Below are 14,696 nucleotides of genomic sequence, written 5' to 3' on the forward strand. Positions count from 1 at the left end.
TGAGTCACAGATGGGGAGTTGTCCGGTCCCCCAACTCCCTTCACAATTTCTGTGGTGTAGATCAAATTGTTAATCCCCATTAGGGTAGCTCCATATAACAAACATTCTTTGGAATCTTGTGATCTAGTCCTTAATAGAACTTTACATATGCAGGCAGCCCACCATATTTGTGAGTTAACTTTTGTGAATTTGATTATTCATGGGTCCATGAATGCATTTAACTAGCTTCTTCTTTCCCTCCCAATCATTGTGATATTGAGGCTCAACCTCTTCCTTGTTATATACCCATCTTCTAGTTAGAACAGTTGACCCACCACATTTGTGGGTTTAGCTTGTATGGATTTTATTATTTGTGGATTTTAGGAATATGTTCTTTCTAGGAATCTCTAGGTAATCTGTGTTCAGCTTCCATCAGAGGCTGGTCACAGAACCATGCTGGAGGACCTAGAGGTTTTTAGAGATTTAACTTCTCTAGGTATCTGTAAAAGCTCCACTGCAGTTCTATGGACATTTGACAGAATTGTGCTAGAGCAGTGGTTCTCAACCTATGGGTCCCCAGATGTTTTGGCCTTCAACTCCCAGAAATCCAAACAGCTGGTAATCTGGCTAGGATTTCAGGGAGTTGTAGGCCAAAACACCTGGGGACCCACAGGTTGAGAACCACTGAACTAGAAATTCCTAGAAAGGTGTTCTCTCAAGGGAAAGGGGGACTTTTAAAAAAGTTGCCTTTTAAAACTTTTGTGAAGATTTACCCCTACCCCTAAACATGGAGGACCTACTGTACTTAGATAAATGACAGATGTGCCAGGAAACCCTATTAGCAAATTGTGGTAATATATAGAAAGTGCCTGATGCATGTTGGTATCCGATACATATTAATTAAGTGCATCCCATTCTGCACGCCATTCGGCATTGGTGCTTTTCTGGCTTTGCTCCTTACAATGAATATGGAGGTTATGCAACTGCCCATTTCTAATTCCTAAATACGTAAGTCCACTTATGAAGACTTAACTTCATTACAATCCAAAAAGCATTGACTTGATTGGGTCTGCTCCAGTTGGGACAAACAATGGGCTTTAGACCTATGAATGGAAAACATTGTCCTTGTCATTGAGTTATAGACTTTTTATAAAGGCAATTCTATAAAGCTGAGGAAAATTTAAAACAAGATACAGATCTGTGTGTAAATAGCGAAATCACAAACGTGACTGTTCTTTTAAGCCTACCTCAGAGCTAATCTAAGAGATAAAGATCTGCTGAGAAACTATAATTAAAGCCAACCACCTTCCTTTTAGAGACATAAATAACTTCATATCTAAAAGTACAAAGGTAATACAACTTGAGTAATGATACTGTGTGATAGACGAAACTTAATTGCTGCATTGGTGAATCCAATTTAGTATTGAGGTGCACTGCATACATGATTACTGTTACTGATTTAGCAGTAAGAAATCCAATTTCATAAAAATCCATGTCTTCATTAGGATTGGGGAAATCAGACAGTTTTTCTCTTGCACACATGCATTTTAAAAACAATGCTCACGATCTTTCTATCCCAAATGTAGGTATGTTGAAATACCTTGGTAATGTTAGGAAGTATCAAAAAGAAAGATTTTCTGGATAATTTTTGGCCAGAGCCACAGCAACTTGAAAAAAATCACAGTTTTGCTGTGATGCAGTCAGTTCTTCATGTGATAAGGCTTTGGTGATGTATTTCCTTTAAAAACAATAGTCAAACTTCCAAATATAAAAGGAAGTTTGAAGAGACATGGAACAAAATGAAGGAAAACACAATAACACAAAAAAATCTCAGATAAAATCTATAAAGTCAATAATTTGTGAGTTTCACTTTTGTGGATTTTATTATTCACAAATTTTATTAATATATATTCTTCTGGAATTTCTAGTTACTCTGGAAGACCCTGACCATAAAGATGCTCTTAAAGGCCTAGAGATTCCTATAGATGTGTTCTCACAGGCTGAAAAAAATAATTGTTTTTTTTAATTTGCATTTTTTTTTCCATTTTTCATGAGGTTTTGTGCTTCTAAATGTGGAAGGTCCACTGTACATTCTTTTACTCTAATGCAAAAGAGGTCAAGTTTTGGATATATAATGGAAAAGAAGAGGCAAGAAAGCCTTGTGCAGATTGCTTGACAAGATATTTATTTATCAGCTTATAGAGCCCCCAGTGGTGCAATGGATTAAACCCTTGTGCTGGCAGGATTGCTGACTGAAAGGTTGCCAGTTCGAATCCGGGGAGTGGGGTGAGCTCCCGTCTGTCAGCTCCAGCTTCCCATACGGGGACATGTGAAAAGCCTTCCACAGGATGGTAAAACATTAAACATCCGGGTGTCACCTGGGCAATATCCTTGCAGACGGCCACTTCTCTCACAACAGAAGCGACTTGCAGTTTCTTAAATAGCTCCTGACATGAAGAAAACTTACCAGCTGCTTTGCAGGATTATGTAACACACTGGTGTAGTGTAGACATATCATTGTGGAAGAAAACTCCCCAAGGGCAGAGGATTCAGAAATGTTTGCACTGGTATAAAGAGGGGAGAAGATAAGAAAGGGAAGATTCTGATCTAAACCCTCCTGCAAAATGTTGATTTTTAGTCACCATGAGAACTATGTTGTGGTAATTCCATGCATGTCCTTCACCAGTCTCATGCATGGTTTTAATGGTGAAATTATGAAGCTGTGTAATATTGGTTTGTCTCCCTAAATATTATTGAAATTGACTGGCAACTGCTTTCTTCAGGTAAGATTCTTTTCTAGCCTACCTGGAGAAGCAGATAATTGAACTTGGAACTTCATGAAGGGTGGAGGCTCCTTCTTTGGAAGCTTTTAAGTAGAAGCAGGGTGGCCATCTGTCGGGGGTGCTTTGAATGCGATTTCCTGCTTCTCGACAGGGGGTTGGACTGGATGGTTCATGAGGTCTCTTCCAGCTCTATGATTCTATGACTCTATGAAACTTTCCTTCCCTGAAGGGAAAGTACACCCTCTTCTTCCCACCTTGCTGAAAGGGATAGAGGATAGCACAGCAAAGCTTCTACCTGTTCATTTCCCTTTAATGAATGTATTCTGTTTTAATAGATACCAAGCCCCGATGAAGAGTTTGAAGGCAAATCTCTTTATGAAAGTTGGTATGAAAAAAACCCATCCACAGAACCTAAAGGTGTTCCCAGGTAAATGCCAAGTTGGAATGGAGGGGAAATCAATTGTGCTTCATTGTAGGGTGAGGTGGAGTTTCCTCCTGTAGCTCGTTAGACATCCTATAACAGATTCATGCTGGCAAATCCAGGGGCTGTGCTTGCATACATATTATTTATGAGATGCAGAAAGAAGTATCTGGTGCCTACTTGTCCAAAGCACTTCCAGCCTACCTGCAACCTCAACTTGATAGTGCCAAGTGTTATCACCTCATGACAATTTGGTATCTAGGGGAGTGAGTGGACTGTATCACACTAGTCTGCTGTTCTATCACATTCACATTCTTGTAGATAATGGATAGAAACATAGCAAGTTGAGGACATTTGGCATTGCATCTCTCTTCAATACAGCCCTGGGGCTAAGTTACTAATCCATAGTCTCATGATCATACTTCCACACACCATCATGACCTTGCCTTTTTGCACTTCTGCAGTTACTTGGTTTTTTTTTTTGTTTTTTTTTTAGTGCAATTGTTCAATTTCAGAATCAAAAACACCAAAAAGGGGCAAAAGAAAACAACCAACTTGGAAATACCAAGGGGGGAGGAGAGAAGGAGAATCTTGGTCTCTACTATCACATTACTGCTGGCAAGCTGGAAGGGACCCATTAGGGGATGTTAACATCACACGATGGGTTTGACCCATTTATTTGTGTTTAATATTTTGTCATCACATTTTAGTTGATTCTTTTTGCAATCCACCTCGAATTCCACTCCAGGAGAAATGTGGCATATAAATTAAATAGGTAGATAGGTAGCTGGGGATAGGAATATAGTTTAGCCCTTATCTCTTTGACCAGCAGACCCATGTGAAATGCAGAAAGCTAAATTCTATACAGTACAACACCCAAATCCATGAAGGATATATTCCTAGACTTTATTCGCATGGATACAAAAAACCATGAATAGCAGTGAATCCTATTGAAAAGAAAGACTTCCAAGTCAAGAATACAATAACAAGGCCATATATTTTTTTGGAAATGGATAATTGACACTATGGGTACCAGTCCCACAAATATCAGTGTTGTACTGCACATACAGTTGCTATAGCTATCTTTTTTAGATGTTGTGGTCTTTTTTAAAGAGTAAAATCATTGTTTTGAAAATGGATATTCTGGGAATTGTGATCCAAAGAAGTAACTTTTCAAAGCTCTCCTCTTGTTCCAAAACACACAACTGGATGGAAAGTCTCCTTATTTTGTTTCCTGCTTCCACAAATGATGTTACGATTTTAAATACCCTTGCATAGATACATGCAAGGATATATATAACCAGAGACATACTGACACACATATACAAGTACACACATTCTTTCCTTTTGTCACTGGAAAGAAATGAATCTGTCCTTGGTTCCATAGTACAGTAGAGTCTCGCCTATCTGATGTTCTGGATTATCCAATGCATTTTTGTAGTCAATGTTTTCAATACATCGTGATATTTTGGTGCTAAATTCGTAACTACTTTTTCTGTCAAATTTGTTGTATAACATGATGTTTTGGTGCTTAATTTGTAAAATCATAACCTAATTTGATGTTTGATAGGCTTTTCCTTAATTCCTCCTTATTATCCAACATATTCGCTTATCCAACATTCTGCCAGCCTGTTTATGTTGGATAAGTGAGACTCTACTGTAATACCAGGTGTTATAGTGTTTTGTTTAAAACCAACAATTTTGTAGTGATATTCATGCAATCTTTCTTCTGTCCTTCTTCCAGGATCAACAAGCTGGGCTCTGGCAATGACTTTGAAGTCTTTTTCCAAAGGTTGGGCATTGCTTCCGGCAGAGCTCGTTACACCAAAAATTTGGTAAGGCTACACTGTTTACTCACTGGTGTCAAGTTGACTAACATTATTCATTTTTACATATCAAGTTATGTATCATGAATTAAAAATGATGAAACCTTGGATATATGTGGTCTTGAACATGTTATATTGTGCCCAAGATGGCAACAGTTGTTAATATGGAATGATACACAAGCTAGTAGAGGCTTCAGCAGTTTACTTTTTCCTGAGTGTACTGAAAATAGCACTGCCTGACTACTTTCTCTTAGTGCCTAAAATGTATTTCTTAATGTTCAGCGGAAACGGTAAGATTCTGCAATGCCACAAATTTGATAACTTGAATAAATCTTTCATGGGGGTCAAAATTCTCCTGGAAAGTTAATGCCCTAATTCCCTCCATCACTACACTTCAAGTATACATTCTGCAACATTATTGTTGGCTATTGTAAAAAAAATATTGAGCATTCTCTCTCTTTTTAAATGCACTATACAGTAGAGTCTCACTTATCCAACATAAACGGGCCAGCAGAATGTTGGATAAGTGAGTATGTTGGATAATAAGGAGAGATTAAGGAGAAGCCTAGTAAACACCAAATTAGGTTATGATTTTACAAATTAAACACCAAAACATCATGTTATACAACAAATTTGACAGAAAAAGTAGTTAAATACGCAGCAATGCTATGTAGTAATTACTGTATTTACGAATTTGGCACCAAAATATCACGATGTATTGAAAACATTGACTACAAAAATGCGTTAGATAATCCAGAATGTTGGATAAGCTAATGTTGGATAAGTGAGACTCTACTGTATATAGCTTCATTTCTTTCTTTACAGAAAGTGGACAAATACAGCAGCTACCCAGTTTATCACAGTGTCTATGAGACCTATGAGATTGTGGAACGGTTCTATGATCCCACTTTTAAGAACCACCTGGCTGTAGCCCAAGTCCGAGGAGGGCTGGTGTTTGAACTGGCTGACTCCATCATCATTCCCTTTGATTGTCGGGATTATGCTGCAGCACTGAGCAGCTATGCAAGAGTAATTTACAATATAACCCTGAAACACCAAACAGCAGTGGAAACCTATGAGGTATCCTTTGGTAGGTATTAACTATCAAGTGTGTGTGTTCATATTGTGTATCTTCAGGCTGTTTACAACTTATGACATCCCACTGGATCTGACTGAGTTTTCTGGACTGAGAGTGTGTGACTCACCCAAAGTTACCCAGTGAGTTCTAAGGCCAATCAGGCATCAAATCCTGGTCTCCCAAGTCGCACTTCAATAGTCAAACCATGTATATGTGCCTTCAACTTGTCTTTCAACTTATAGCAAGCCCATGAATTCCACAGGTTTTCTTAGGCAAGGAATACTCAGACATGGTTTTGTCATTTCTCTGTCATTCTTCTGCGTTCTATAATGTATAGTTCCTAGTATTTGTTGTTAATCTCCCATCCAAGTACTCCCATCCAAGCTAAGCCCTGTTTGGCTTCCAAGATCAGATAGGGTCAGGTGCCTTTAGGATACTTAGTAGCAGATTCCAAAAGTGCAAACTGAGACCATGTGCTTTGTTCCTTGTTCCATGCATATCTCAATTAATAAAGTAGCTATGCATAAAGCATTATTTTAACTTGGTATTAGGGACTGAAAGAACATGGAAAGAACTGGATTAGATTCCTATTCACAAAAATTATGAACAGTTCTACATGTCTGAGCTGACTTTATATTTCAAAAGTATCAATATGCACATGGGCAATGAAACAAGATCAGGTAAGCTTTGGATAACTAAACAATACATTTGGAACATTTTAGAGATCGTTTGGATAATTTCCAAGGTAGTAGGTCCGTGACTCTGAAAATTGTCATCAAAAACAACAAAACACAATAGAAACATTCAATGGCTTTGAATATGGCTTTGGTTCCAGCAGGACTGCACTACTATTCTTTTTCACATTTTTATTATTGAATGGGATGTCAGGCATTGGACCTTACCCTTCAAGGTTTTCAGGGGTGATTTTTTGCTCATCCCTTCCCAATGTTTTTTTCATGGAATGCATGCTCCTTTGTAACCTTTTTCTCTTTTGAGGGACTGGAAAACAAACTGCAGACACAACTGTTTTATAATTGCATCCACATTCTGTCCCCGTGGGCACAATGATCAATCCAGACAAGATTTGTCTCATTGAACTGTAAGTATTATCTCTTGTTCTTGTTCCAGATTCCCTTTTTGATGCAGTGAATAACTTTTCAGAAGTTGCCAGCGACTTTCACAAGAGACTACAAATCCTGAACATCAATAAGTAAGTCTCCCAGGTCCTGGGCATCCAGACAAATTTCACATGAGCTATCCCCAAATTAAGAAATACATACTAAAGAAATTCATTCAATCCATATACTGGGTTTATCCAGGAGACCCCTTACATATTCCTTGTGATTATCCAAAGGTCTATATTCCTTTAAGACACATACTTTGATGTGGTTTCTGAAGGATGTTTGAGGGCAGCTCTTCTAACGTTTTGTCTACACTGTCTAATTTTCAGCCCAATTGAAGTGAGAGCTTTGAATGACCAGCTGATGTTTTTGGAAAGAGCATTTATTGATCCCCTTGGATTACCTGGCAGGGCATTCTATAGGTAAGAAAGATTGTGTGTTTCAATCAAGTTTGCTGCCCACCCATCTTTATATTTCTTAGGTTTCCAACAGTACCTTTCATTTATTTTAAAACCGTTGATGAGAAAGGGATATAAATTAAGATTGCCAGATTGAAAACAGAACGGCATTTCCAAAACCTTAAACTTTAACAAATCTTGGAACAGGATGAGATACTATAATGCTCCATCAAGAAGAGGGAAGCTACCTATCCTTTTTTTATCTTCCAAACCTCAACAGTGCCAACCTCTACCAATGAGGCATGTTGGGAGGTGATAGCTTTTATACAAAGCTGAGGTTTGGAAAGTAATGAAAGTAAAGCATACTTATCTATTGAAACCCAAACAGCAATCTGCTTTCATTGAAGACCAAATACATACATGCATCCACCTCCACTGATGTCTGATGCAAAAGTGAATACAAAATTGAGTCTTGAGTTTGAACATGCTAAGTACAATCACGTGTCTATAACCCCTCCCATACCAAAAAGGTACAAACTGGCAAATCAACATACACATAAAATACAGGTTAGCAAAAATATACATTAACAAATAAATAGAGGCTTGGGAGGTTGCTATTTTCCAACAACCCCGAGCAGAGATATTGAATCTGTTGCATTTATTTATGTGTTATCTCTGCATTCAATGGTAATTCAATCAATTTAATCTAACAGAATTCCAATTATGTATCTCCAAAAATAAGGATTTGGCTTGGCTCATTTCTGAACCAAAATGATATTCAGCTTTGTTTCTTTCCTATAAGTCCCCAAACCATTTATTTCAATCCATCCAACTCCTTTTCACAAACAAAAACAAGAAAACCTTCACTTTAAGTTGTATTGGGTCTGTATGACTTTTTCTAGATGCTTCAGGACTGCATTGTGTACATCCCTAGCAAGCCTGGCCAGTAGTGAAGGACAATTGAAGCTGTAGTTCAGGAACAGATGGAGCACCAACAATCTTTCATCGTCTTAAAAGAGGGAAACTATGACCCATGGGTCACAAGCAGCTCCTAGGTCCCAATTTTGTGGCTCCTGAAGCCCACCACATATTCCTGTAAACCCCCATTTTAAAAAATCAAGTAAATTTTGCCAAATCCAGCAGAAAGCCCCTCAAAATTGCCCCATCCTTTGCATATCATTCCATAAGATGTACTACTCCCCAATCTTATTTTTCTCTGCAATTCCTCACAAAATTACATCATGAAGTAAGACAGCTTAGCTTCTGGACACTGTGTTGAGGGAGACTGCAGTGGAAAATGGTAGTACAGTAGAGTCTCATTTATCCAACATAAATGGGCCGGCAGAATGTTGGATAAGCGAATATGTTGGATAATAAGGAGGGATTAAGGAAAAGCCTATTACACATCAAATTAGGTTATGGTTCTACAAATTAAACACCAAAACATCATGTTATACAACAAATTTGACAGAAAAAGTAGTTCAATATGCAGTAATGCTATGTAGTAGTTACTGGATTTACGAATTTAGCACCAAAATATCATGATTTATTGAAAACATTGACTACAAAAATGCGTTGGATAATCCAGAACGTTGAATAAGCGAGTGTTGGATAAGTGAGACTCTACTGTATTTGATTTCTAGAAAAGATGACTGATGTGTAGAAAATTGATTTCACTCAGTTGTCCATCCTTGTTTTAAAACTTCTGAAAGATTGACCCTCACCAGTTGCAATATCCCTCAGATATTACCATTGTAAGTGATGTTTCTCTAATGGCCATATGTTGTTGCTTTTTTAAAAAAAAAATTCAGACACATCATCTTTGCCCCAAATAACCACAATAAGTATGCTGGAGTATCGTTCCCTGGAATCTATGATGCACTTTTTGACATTGACCACAAGCCAGACCAGCACAAGGCCTGGGAAGAAGTCAAGAAGCAGATCTCCATTGCAGCCTTCACGGTGGCAGCTGCAGCTGGGACCCTGAAAGAACCATTTTGAAATATTTGAAATGCAGACTCTATTGCCTGAATGATACTTACTTTCACTGTCTAAGACTGTAGAGCCAAGAGGCCTTCCATGTTTACAGGTTTCACTTTGGCAGCTTTGATTATTCACAGAATGGACTAATATGTTATCTCTAAAAATGTCAAGGTTCTCCACGATCAACTTCAACCAGAGGTTACAGAGGTCCGATACTTCTAACACTTGCAAAAGTGCAGGACCTTTTGTACATAGTTTTGAGGCTGGTGACCTGCAGACTTCGTCCATTTGCTTTGTGGTTTCTGAAGAAATAATATCCATCAAGGCATGTTAATACAAAGATGTCATCTGATGGATTGCTAAAACTTCCATTAGATTACATCTTTGAAGAGCTGGAAACTAGGAGTCAGTAATGTCTGGGACTAAAATACCCTAAAGTCATCAGATTCTGGCTGATCCTGGAAGCTAAGTAGGGTCTGCCCTGGTAAGTAGGATGGGAGACCACCAGCAAATACCAGGTGATATAGGCCATATTTCATAGGAAGGAACTGGCAAAGCCACATTATTTGCCTATGAAAGCCCTATGAAATGTTCCTGGGATTGCTCTAAGTCAACATGCTAGTTGAAGTCACATATACACACATAAAGCTGTTTTTGTTTCATAAGGAATCACTTTCGCATAATAAATTTTTGTTAGGTTTTAAGGAAGGCACAAAAAATCAACATGTTAGCTAAATGCAAGTTCTGTGTTCTGCAACAGGGCTACTTCATTGCCTTACATGAGTGATCAAATTGCCGCAATTAGAGCATTCCAGAATACTTTCTGGGCTATATTTCAGAGCATCAATCAAATCAAAATAGTTTATTGTACGAGCCCAAGGCCATGACAGAAAGCAACACATGCACACAATAGTTTTGAGCAATGTATTGTCAACACAATCTCTGAGTATTTATTGCCTAAGAAAACTCTTTGAAATTCATTAATTTGCAATAAATTGACAGATGACTTGAAGACACACATATACAAACACGTCTATAAAATGCATTTCTGTTTCTACAAGGTAACAGAACCAGTAGGCCTAGATTTTATGTCCTGGCAGTAAAAGTTAAACTGACTGTCATTATCTCTCTGAGCCATGAATGTTTGCTGCTCTGCCATGTCTGGGAAAATAAATATGCTTAATGATGATGGGGAAAGGGGAAATCAGATTTCTGATGGATGGTGTGGCCTTTGTAAATATCTTCAGTCCAGTGATACCTGGTGAATCTCACATCTTTTAGTTAGTGAATGTGTCCCAGGTTTGGTTCAGAGGTTTAAAGGGTTTATCCAAATTGCTAAACCCATTTCTGAGATAAGGTACAACATCCTCAGCCTTTAAAATCTGAACTAAAACCCACAATAGATGGAGCACCCAGATGACCTGGAAACCTATAATCACCATAGAATGTCAGTGCATGGTTTAATCATGGACCAATTTTGAAAATCTACATTTAAAAAATGGATTTGTCCTCAAAGGTAATGCTCCCAAAAGCACAGGCATGGTGTATCAGGGAAGCAGGCAGGATGATTTGGGAAGACATATTGTAGTGATTTCAGCAGAGACCACAGACAGCTAGTCTGTGCCCAGTGAGCTTCCACTAAACCAGATTGGCCAGGACATAAAACAAAGCACTCTGGGAGCAATGGATTCAAACGAGAAGAAGAGATTCCACCTAAACATTAGGAAGAACTTCATGATGGTAAAAGCTGTTTGGCAGTGGAGTACACTGCCTTGGGGTGTGGTGAAATCTCTTTATCAGGAGATTTTTAAACAGAGCTGGATGGACATCTGTTGGGAATGTGCTGTCGTGCCTGGGGCTATAGTTCTTAGCGAAAGAGGCATGGACATGATATCTTTCCCCCGGGGGATTGCTTCTTGCCCTCCTTTAGGTAAGCTGGAGCTCCCAAGGATCAAAACACTGTAGATAACTCAAAACTGGTTTTATTGTTTACAAAAGGTTATCCCTTTAAGGCAATAAGCTGGAAGTTTCAAAGGGGTAAAAGAAAATATACATTACAGTCTCTGGTTGTCTTGGGTCCAAGGAGCTTTGCAGCTGAGAAACTTTTCCAGGTCCCTCTTTTTCAATGGCTGTGAATGCCGAAGCAATCCTCAACCTCAGTCCAAATGGTCTATGTTTGAAGATACAGAGCCTTCCTCTGGTGACAAAGAACTGATTTGAAGGCGCTTGAGACTTCTCAACGTCGTCCAGGTCGGTCTGAACATGAAGCATAAGTTTCAAGGGTAAGAACCTCAGAATTGGTGCTGAGAGGTAACTTAATCAACGGCTTTTAGAGCCAAGTCCCTCTCTCACGTCCATCTGATAGAAAGCTTGATGGTGGAATAATAAAAAAAAGGAAAAACAGTCCTATTCCAGGAAAAGGTGGAGCCAAACAACTGAGCTGAGGGAGCAATATAACTGGTGCAAACAACATTGATTGACCGCTATAGATAACCAATCAATCCTACTACATTTACAGGGTAAAAAAGCAAAATCAGGCATGATACAATTGAAATCTTGCAACTTACAGATCCACATATAGATGGCGCCACTTGCGCTGTCACAGGGAATGCGTTTGTTATCTCAAACCAGATCTACAAAAGTCAGAGCCCCAAGATCAGGGCTCAGATGGATTACCTCTCACCACCCCACTTGGATTTGGAAGCAGAAAATACCTGGTGTTGGGAAACCCTGCCTGATTCTTCTCCTTCCCACCACCATACCATAGGCACAAGTTACCAAATGACAGGTTTATTAAAATTTTGCCACAAGTGATGGAAGTCTGCAAATAACAGACCCTCGGAGTTGTTTCGGGTTGTTGGGGAGCTCCTCCACCCTCCTGGGGGCGGGGAGCCACCCGACTTCTCAGCAACTCGGTGCAGCGAGTTCGCTCACTATTTTGCAGACAAAGTCGCTCAGATCCATTCTGACTTGAAGCATTGCCAGGTGAGGTAACCGAGGCATCTGTCTGTTCGATCTTGTGGGATTCGTTTCAGCTTGTGCGCCCTGATGATGTGGACAAGATCCTCGGGGCTGTGAGGGCGACCACCTGCGCCCTGGATCCTTGCCCATCTTGGCTTTTAAAACAGGCCAGTGGCGGGTTAGTTGATTGGTTTATGCCTATAATTAATGCTTCGTTATCACAGGGCAAATTTCCATCTAGCCTAAAGCAAGTTGTGGTTAGGCCTATTCTGAAGAAGGCCTCTCTGGATTCGACCAACCTAGGCAATTACAGACCAATCTCTAACCTTCCATTTTTGGGCAAGGTCTTGGAGCGGGTGGTTGCCTCGCAGCTACAGGGATTCTTGGAGGATGCGGATTTTCTGGACCAATCACAGTCTGGCTTCAGGCCTGGGTTCAGTACCGAGACGGCCTTGGTCGCCTTGGTGGATGACCTCCGCAGGGAACTGGACAGGGGGAGTGTGACCCTGCTGGTTCTCTTGGACATCTCAGCGGCTTTCAATACCATCGACCATGGTATCCTTCTGGGACGGCTCTCTGGGATGGGCCTTGGGGGTACTGCACTCCAGTGGCTCCAGTCCTTCCTGGAGGGCCGTTCCCAGTTGGTGAAGCTGGGGGACACCTGCTCGGACCCCTGGCCTTTGACCTGTGGGGTCCCGCAAGGTTCTATTTTGTCCCCCATGCTTTTTAACATCTACATGAAACCGCTGGGAGAGGTCATCCGGAGTTTTGGAGTGAGGTGCCATCTCTACGTGGATGACACCCAACTTTACTACTCTTTTCCACCTAAATCCAAGGAAGCCCCTCGGATTCTGGACCAGTGCCTGGCCGCTGTGTTGGCCTGGATGAGGGCGAACAAGCTGAGACTTAATCCTGACAAGACAGAGGTCCTCCAAGTCAGTCGTATGTCTGATCGGGGTATTGGGTGGCAACCTGTGCTCGACGGGGTCGCACTCCCCCTGAAGGCGCAGGTCCGCAGCTTGGGGGTCCTCCTGGATTCGGGGCTGACGCTTGAGGCCCAGGTGTCGGCCGTGGCCGGGAGGGCCTTTGCACAATTAAAACTTGTGCGCCAGCTGCGACCATATCTCGAGAAGTCTGATCTGACCATGGTGGTCCACGCCTTAGTTACCTCTAGACTGGATTATTGCAATGCGCTCTACGTGGGGCTGCCTTTGAAGACGGCCCGGAAATTGCAACTAGTTCAGCGCTCGGCAGCCAGGCTTCTAACAGGAGCAAACTACAGGGCGCGTTCTACGCCTCTGTTTAAGGAGCTCCATTGGCTGCCGTTTGTTTTCCGGGCCCAATTCAAGGTGCAGGTTATCACCTACAAAGCCCTAAACGGTTTGGGACCCACCTACCTTAGAGACCGCATCTCCCCCTATGAACCTGCACGATCTCTTCGCTCTTCGGGGGAGGCCCTCCTCTCGCTTCCACCACTTTCGCAGTTGCGGTTGGTGGGGATGAGAGAGAGGGCCTTCTCCGCTGTGGCCCCCCGCCTTTGGAACTCACTCCCGAGGGAGATTAGACAGGCCCCCACCCTCCTTGCCTTTCGAAAAAGCCTTAAAACCTGGCTTTTCCAGAGGGCCTTCGACAACTAATTCTTGGGGGTTGATTTGTCTGCCCTTTTAATTTAATTAGAGAGTGTCCTTCCATGATTATTGATACCTTGTCGAGCACTTCTGCTACGAAGCTACCTTCTTCATGTAGCCCTCTATTTCGGCCCAGAACTGTTTTACCTCCTTGTTTTTAACATGTGATGTATGTTTTGATTGTATGGTTGTTTTTCACGTTTGATTTTACAATGTGTAATTGTCACTGTTTTTACTATTGCTGTGAGCCGCCCCGAGTCCCCTCGGGGAGATGGGGCGGGATATAAGAATAAATTTATTATTATTATTATTATTATTATTATTATTATTATTATTAGTAGTAGTAGTAGTAGTACCAAGTCACCACTTGGAAATGTACAAGCACATCTACACAGAGAAATACATGACATTATATACATTTTGACAGCTCTTTAATACATGACATAATATACATTTTGACAGCTCCCGGGCCTCCCCCTGATTGGCTGAGAAATTGTCCAGATAGGATCCATGCAGGG

At 40.7% G+C, this 14,696-nt stretch overlaps 1 protein-coding gene across 1 annotated transcript in view; it reads left to right on the forward strand.

Annotated features, from left to right (window-relative positions):
* The window catches only part of LOC100551729 (putative N-acetylated-alpha-linked acidic dipeptidase), a 42,189-nt gene extending 31,572 nt beyond the window's left edge, over positions 1 to 10,617 (forward strand). Inside the window, exons 14-19 of the mRNA XM_003219368.4 lie at positions 3,098 to 3,189; positions 4,928 to 5,018; positions 5,835 to 6,099; positions 7,216 to 7,297; positions 7,538 to 7,630; positions 9,418 to 10,617. Of these exons, the coding sequence (XP_003219416.3) occupies positions 3,098 to 3,189; positions 4,928 to 5,018; positions 5,835 to 6,099; positions 7,216 to 7,297; positions 7,538 to 7,630; positions 9,418 to 9,607 (813 nt within the window). The 3' untranslated portion in view covers positions 9,608 to 10,617. The remainder of the gene's footprint in view (positions 1 to 3,097; positions 3,190 to 4,927; positions 5,019 to 5,834; positions 6,100 to 7,215; positions 7,298 to 7,537; positions 7,631 to 9,417) is intronic.
* Positions 10,618 to 14,696: the final 4,079 nt, after the last annotated feature.

Source organism: Anolis carolinensis, chromosome 3, assembly GCF_035594765.1.
Source record: "Anolis carolinensis isolate JA03-04 chromosome 3, rAnoCar3.1.pri, whole genome shotgun sequence".
Classification (NCBI taxonomy): domain Eukaryota; kingdom Metazoa; phylum Chordata; class Lepidosauria; order Squamata; family Dactyloidae; genus Anolis; species Anolis carolinensis.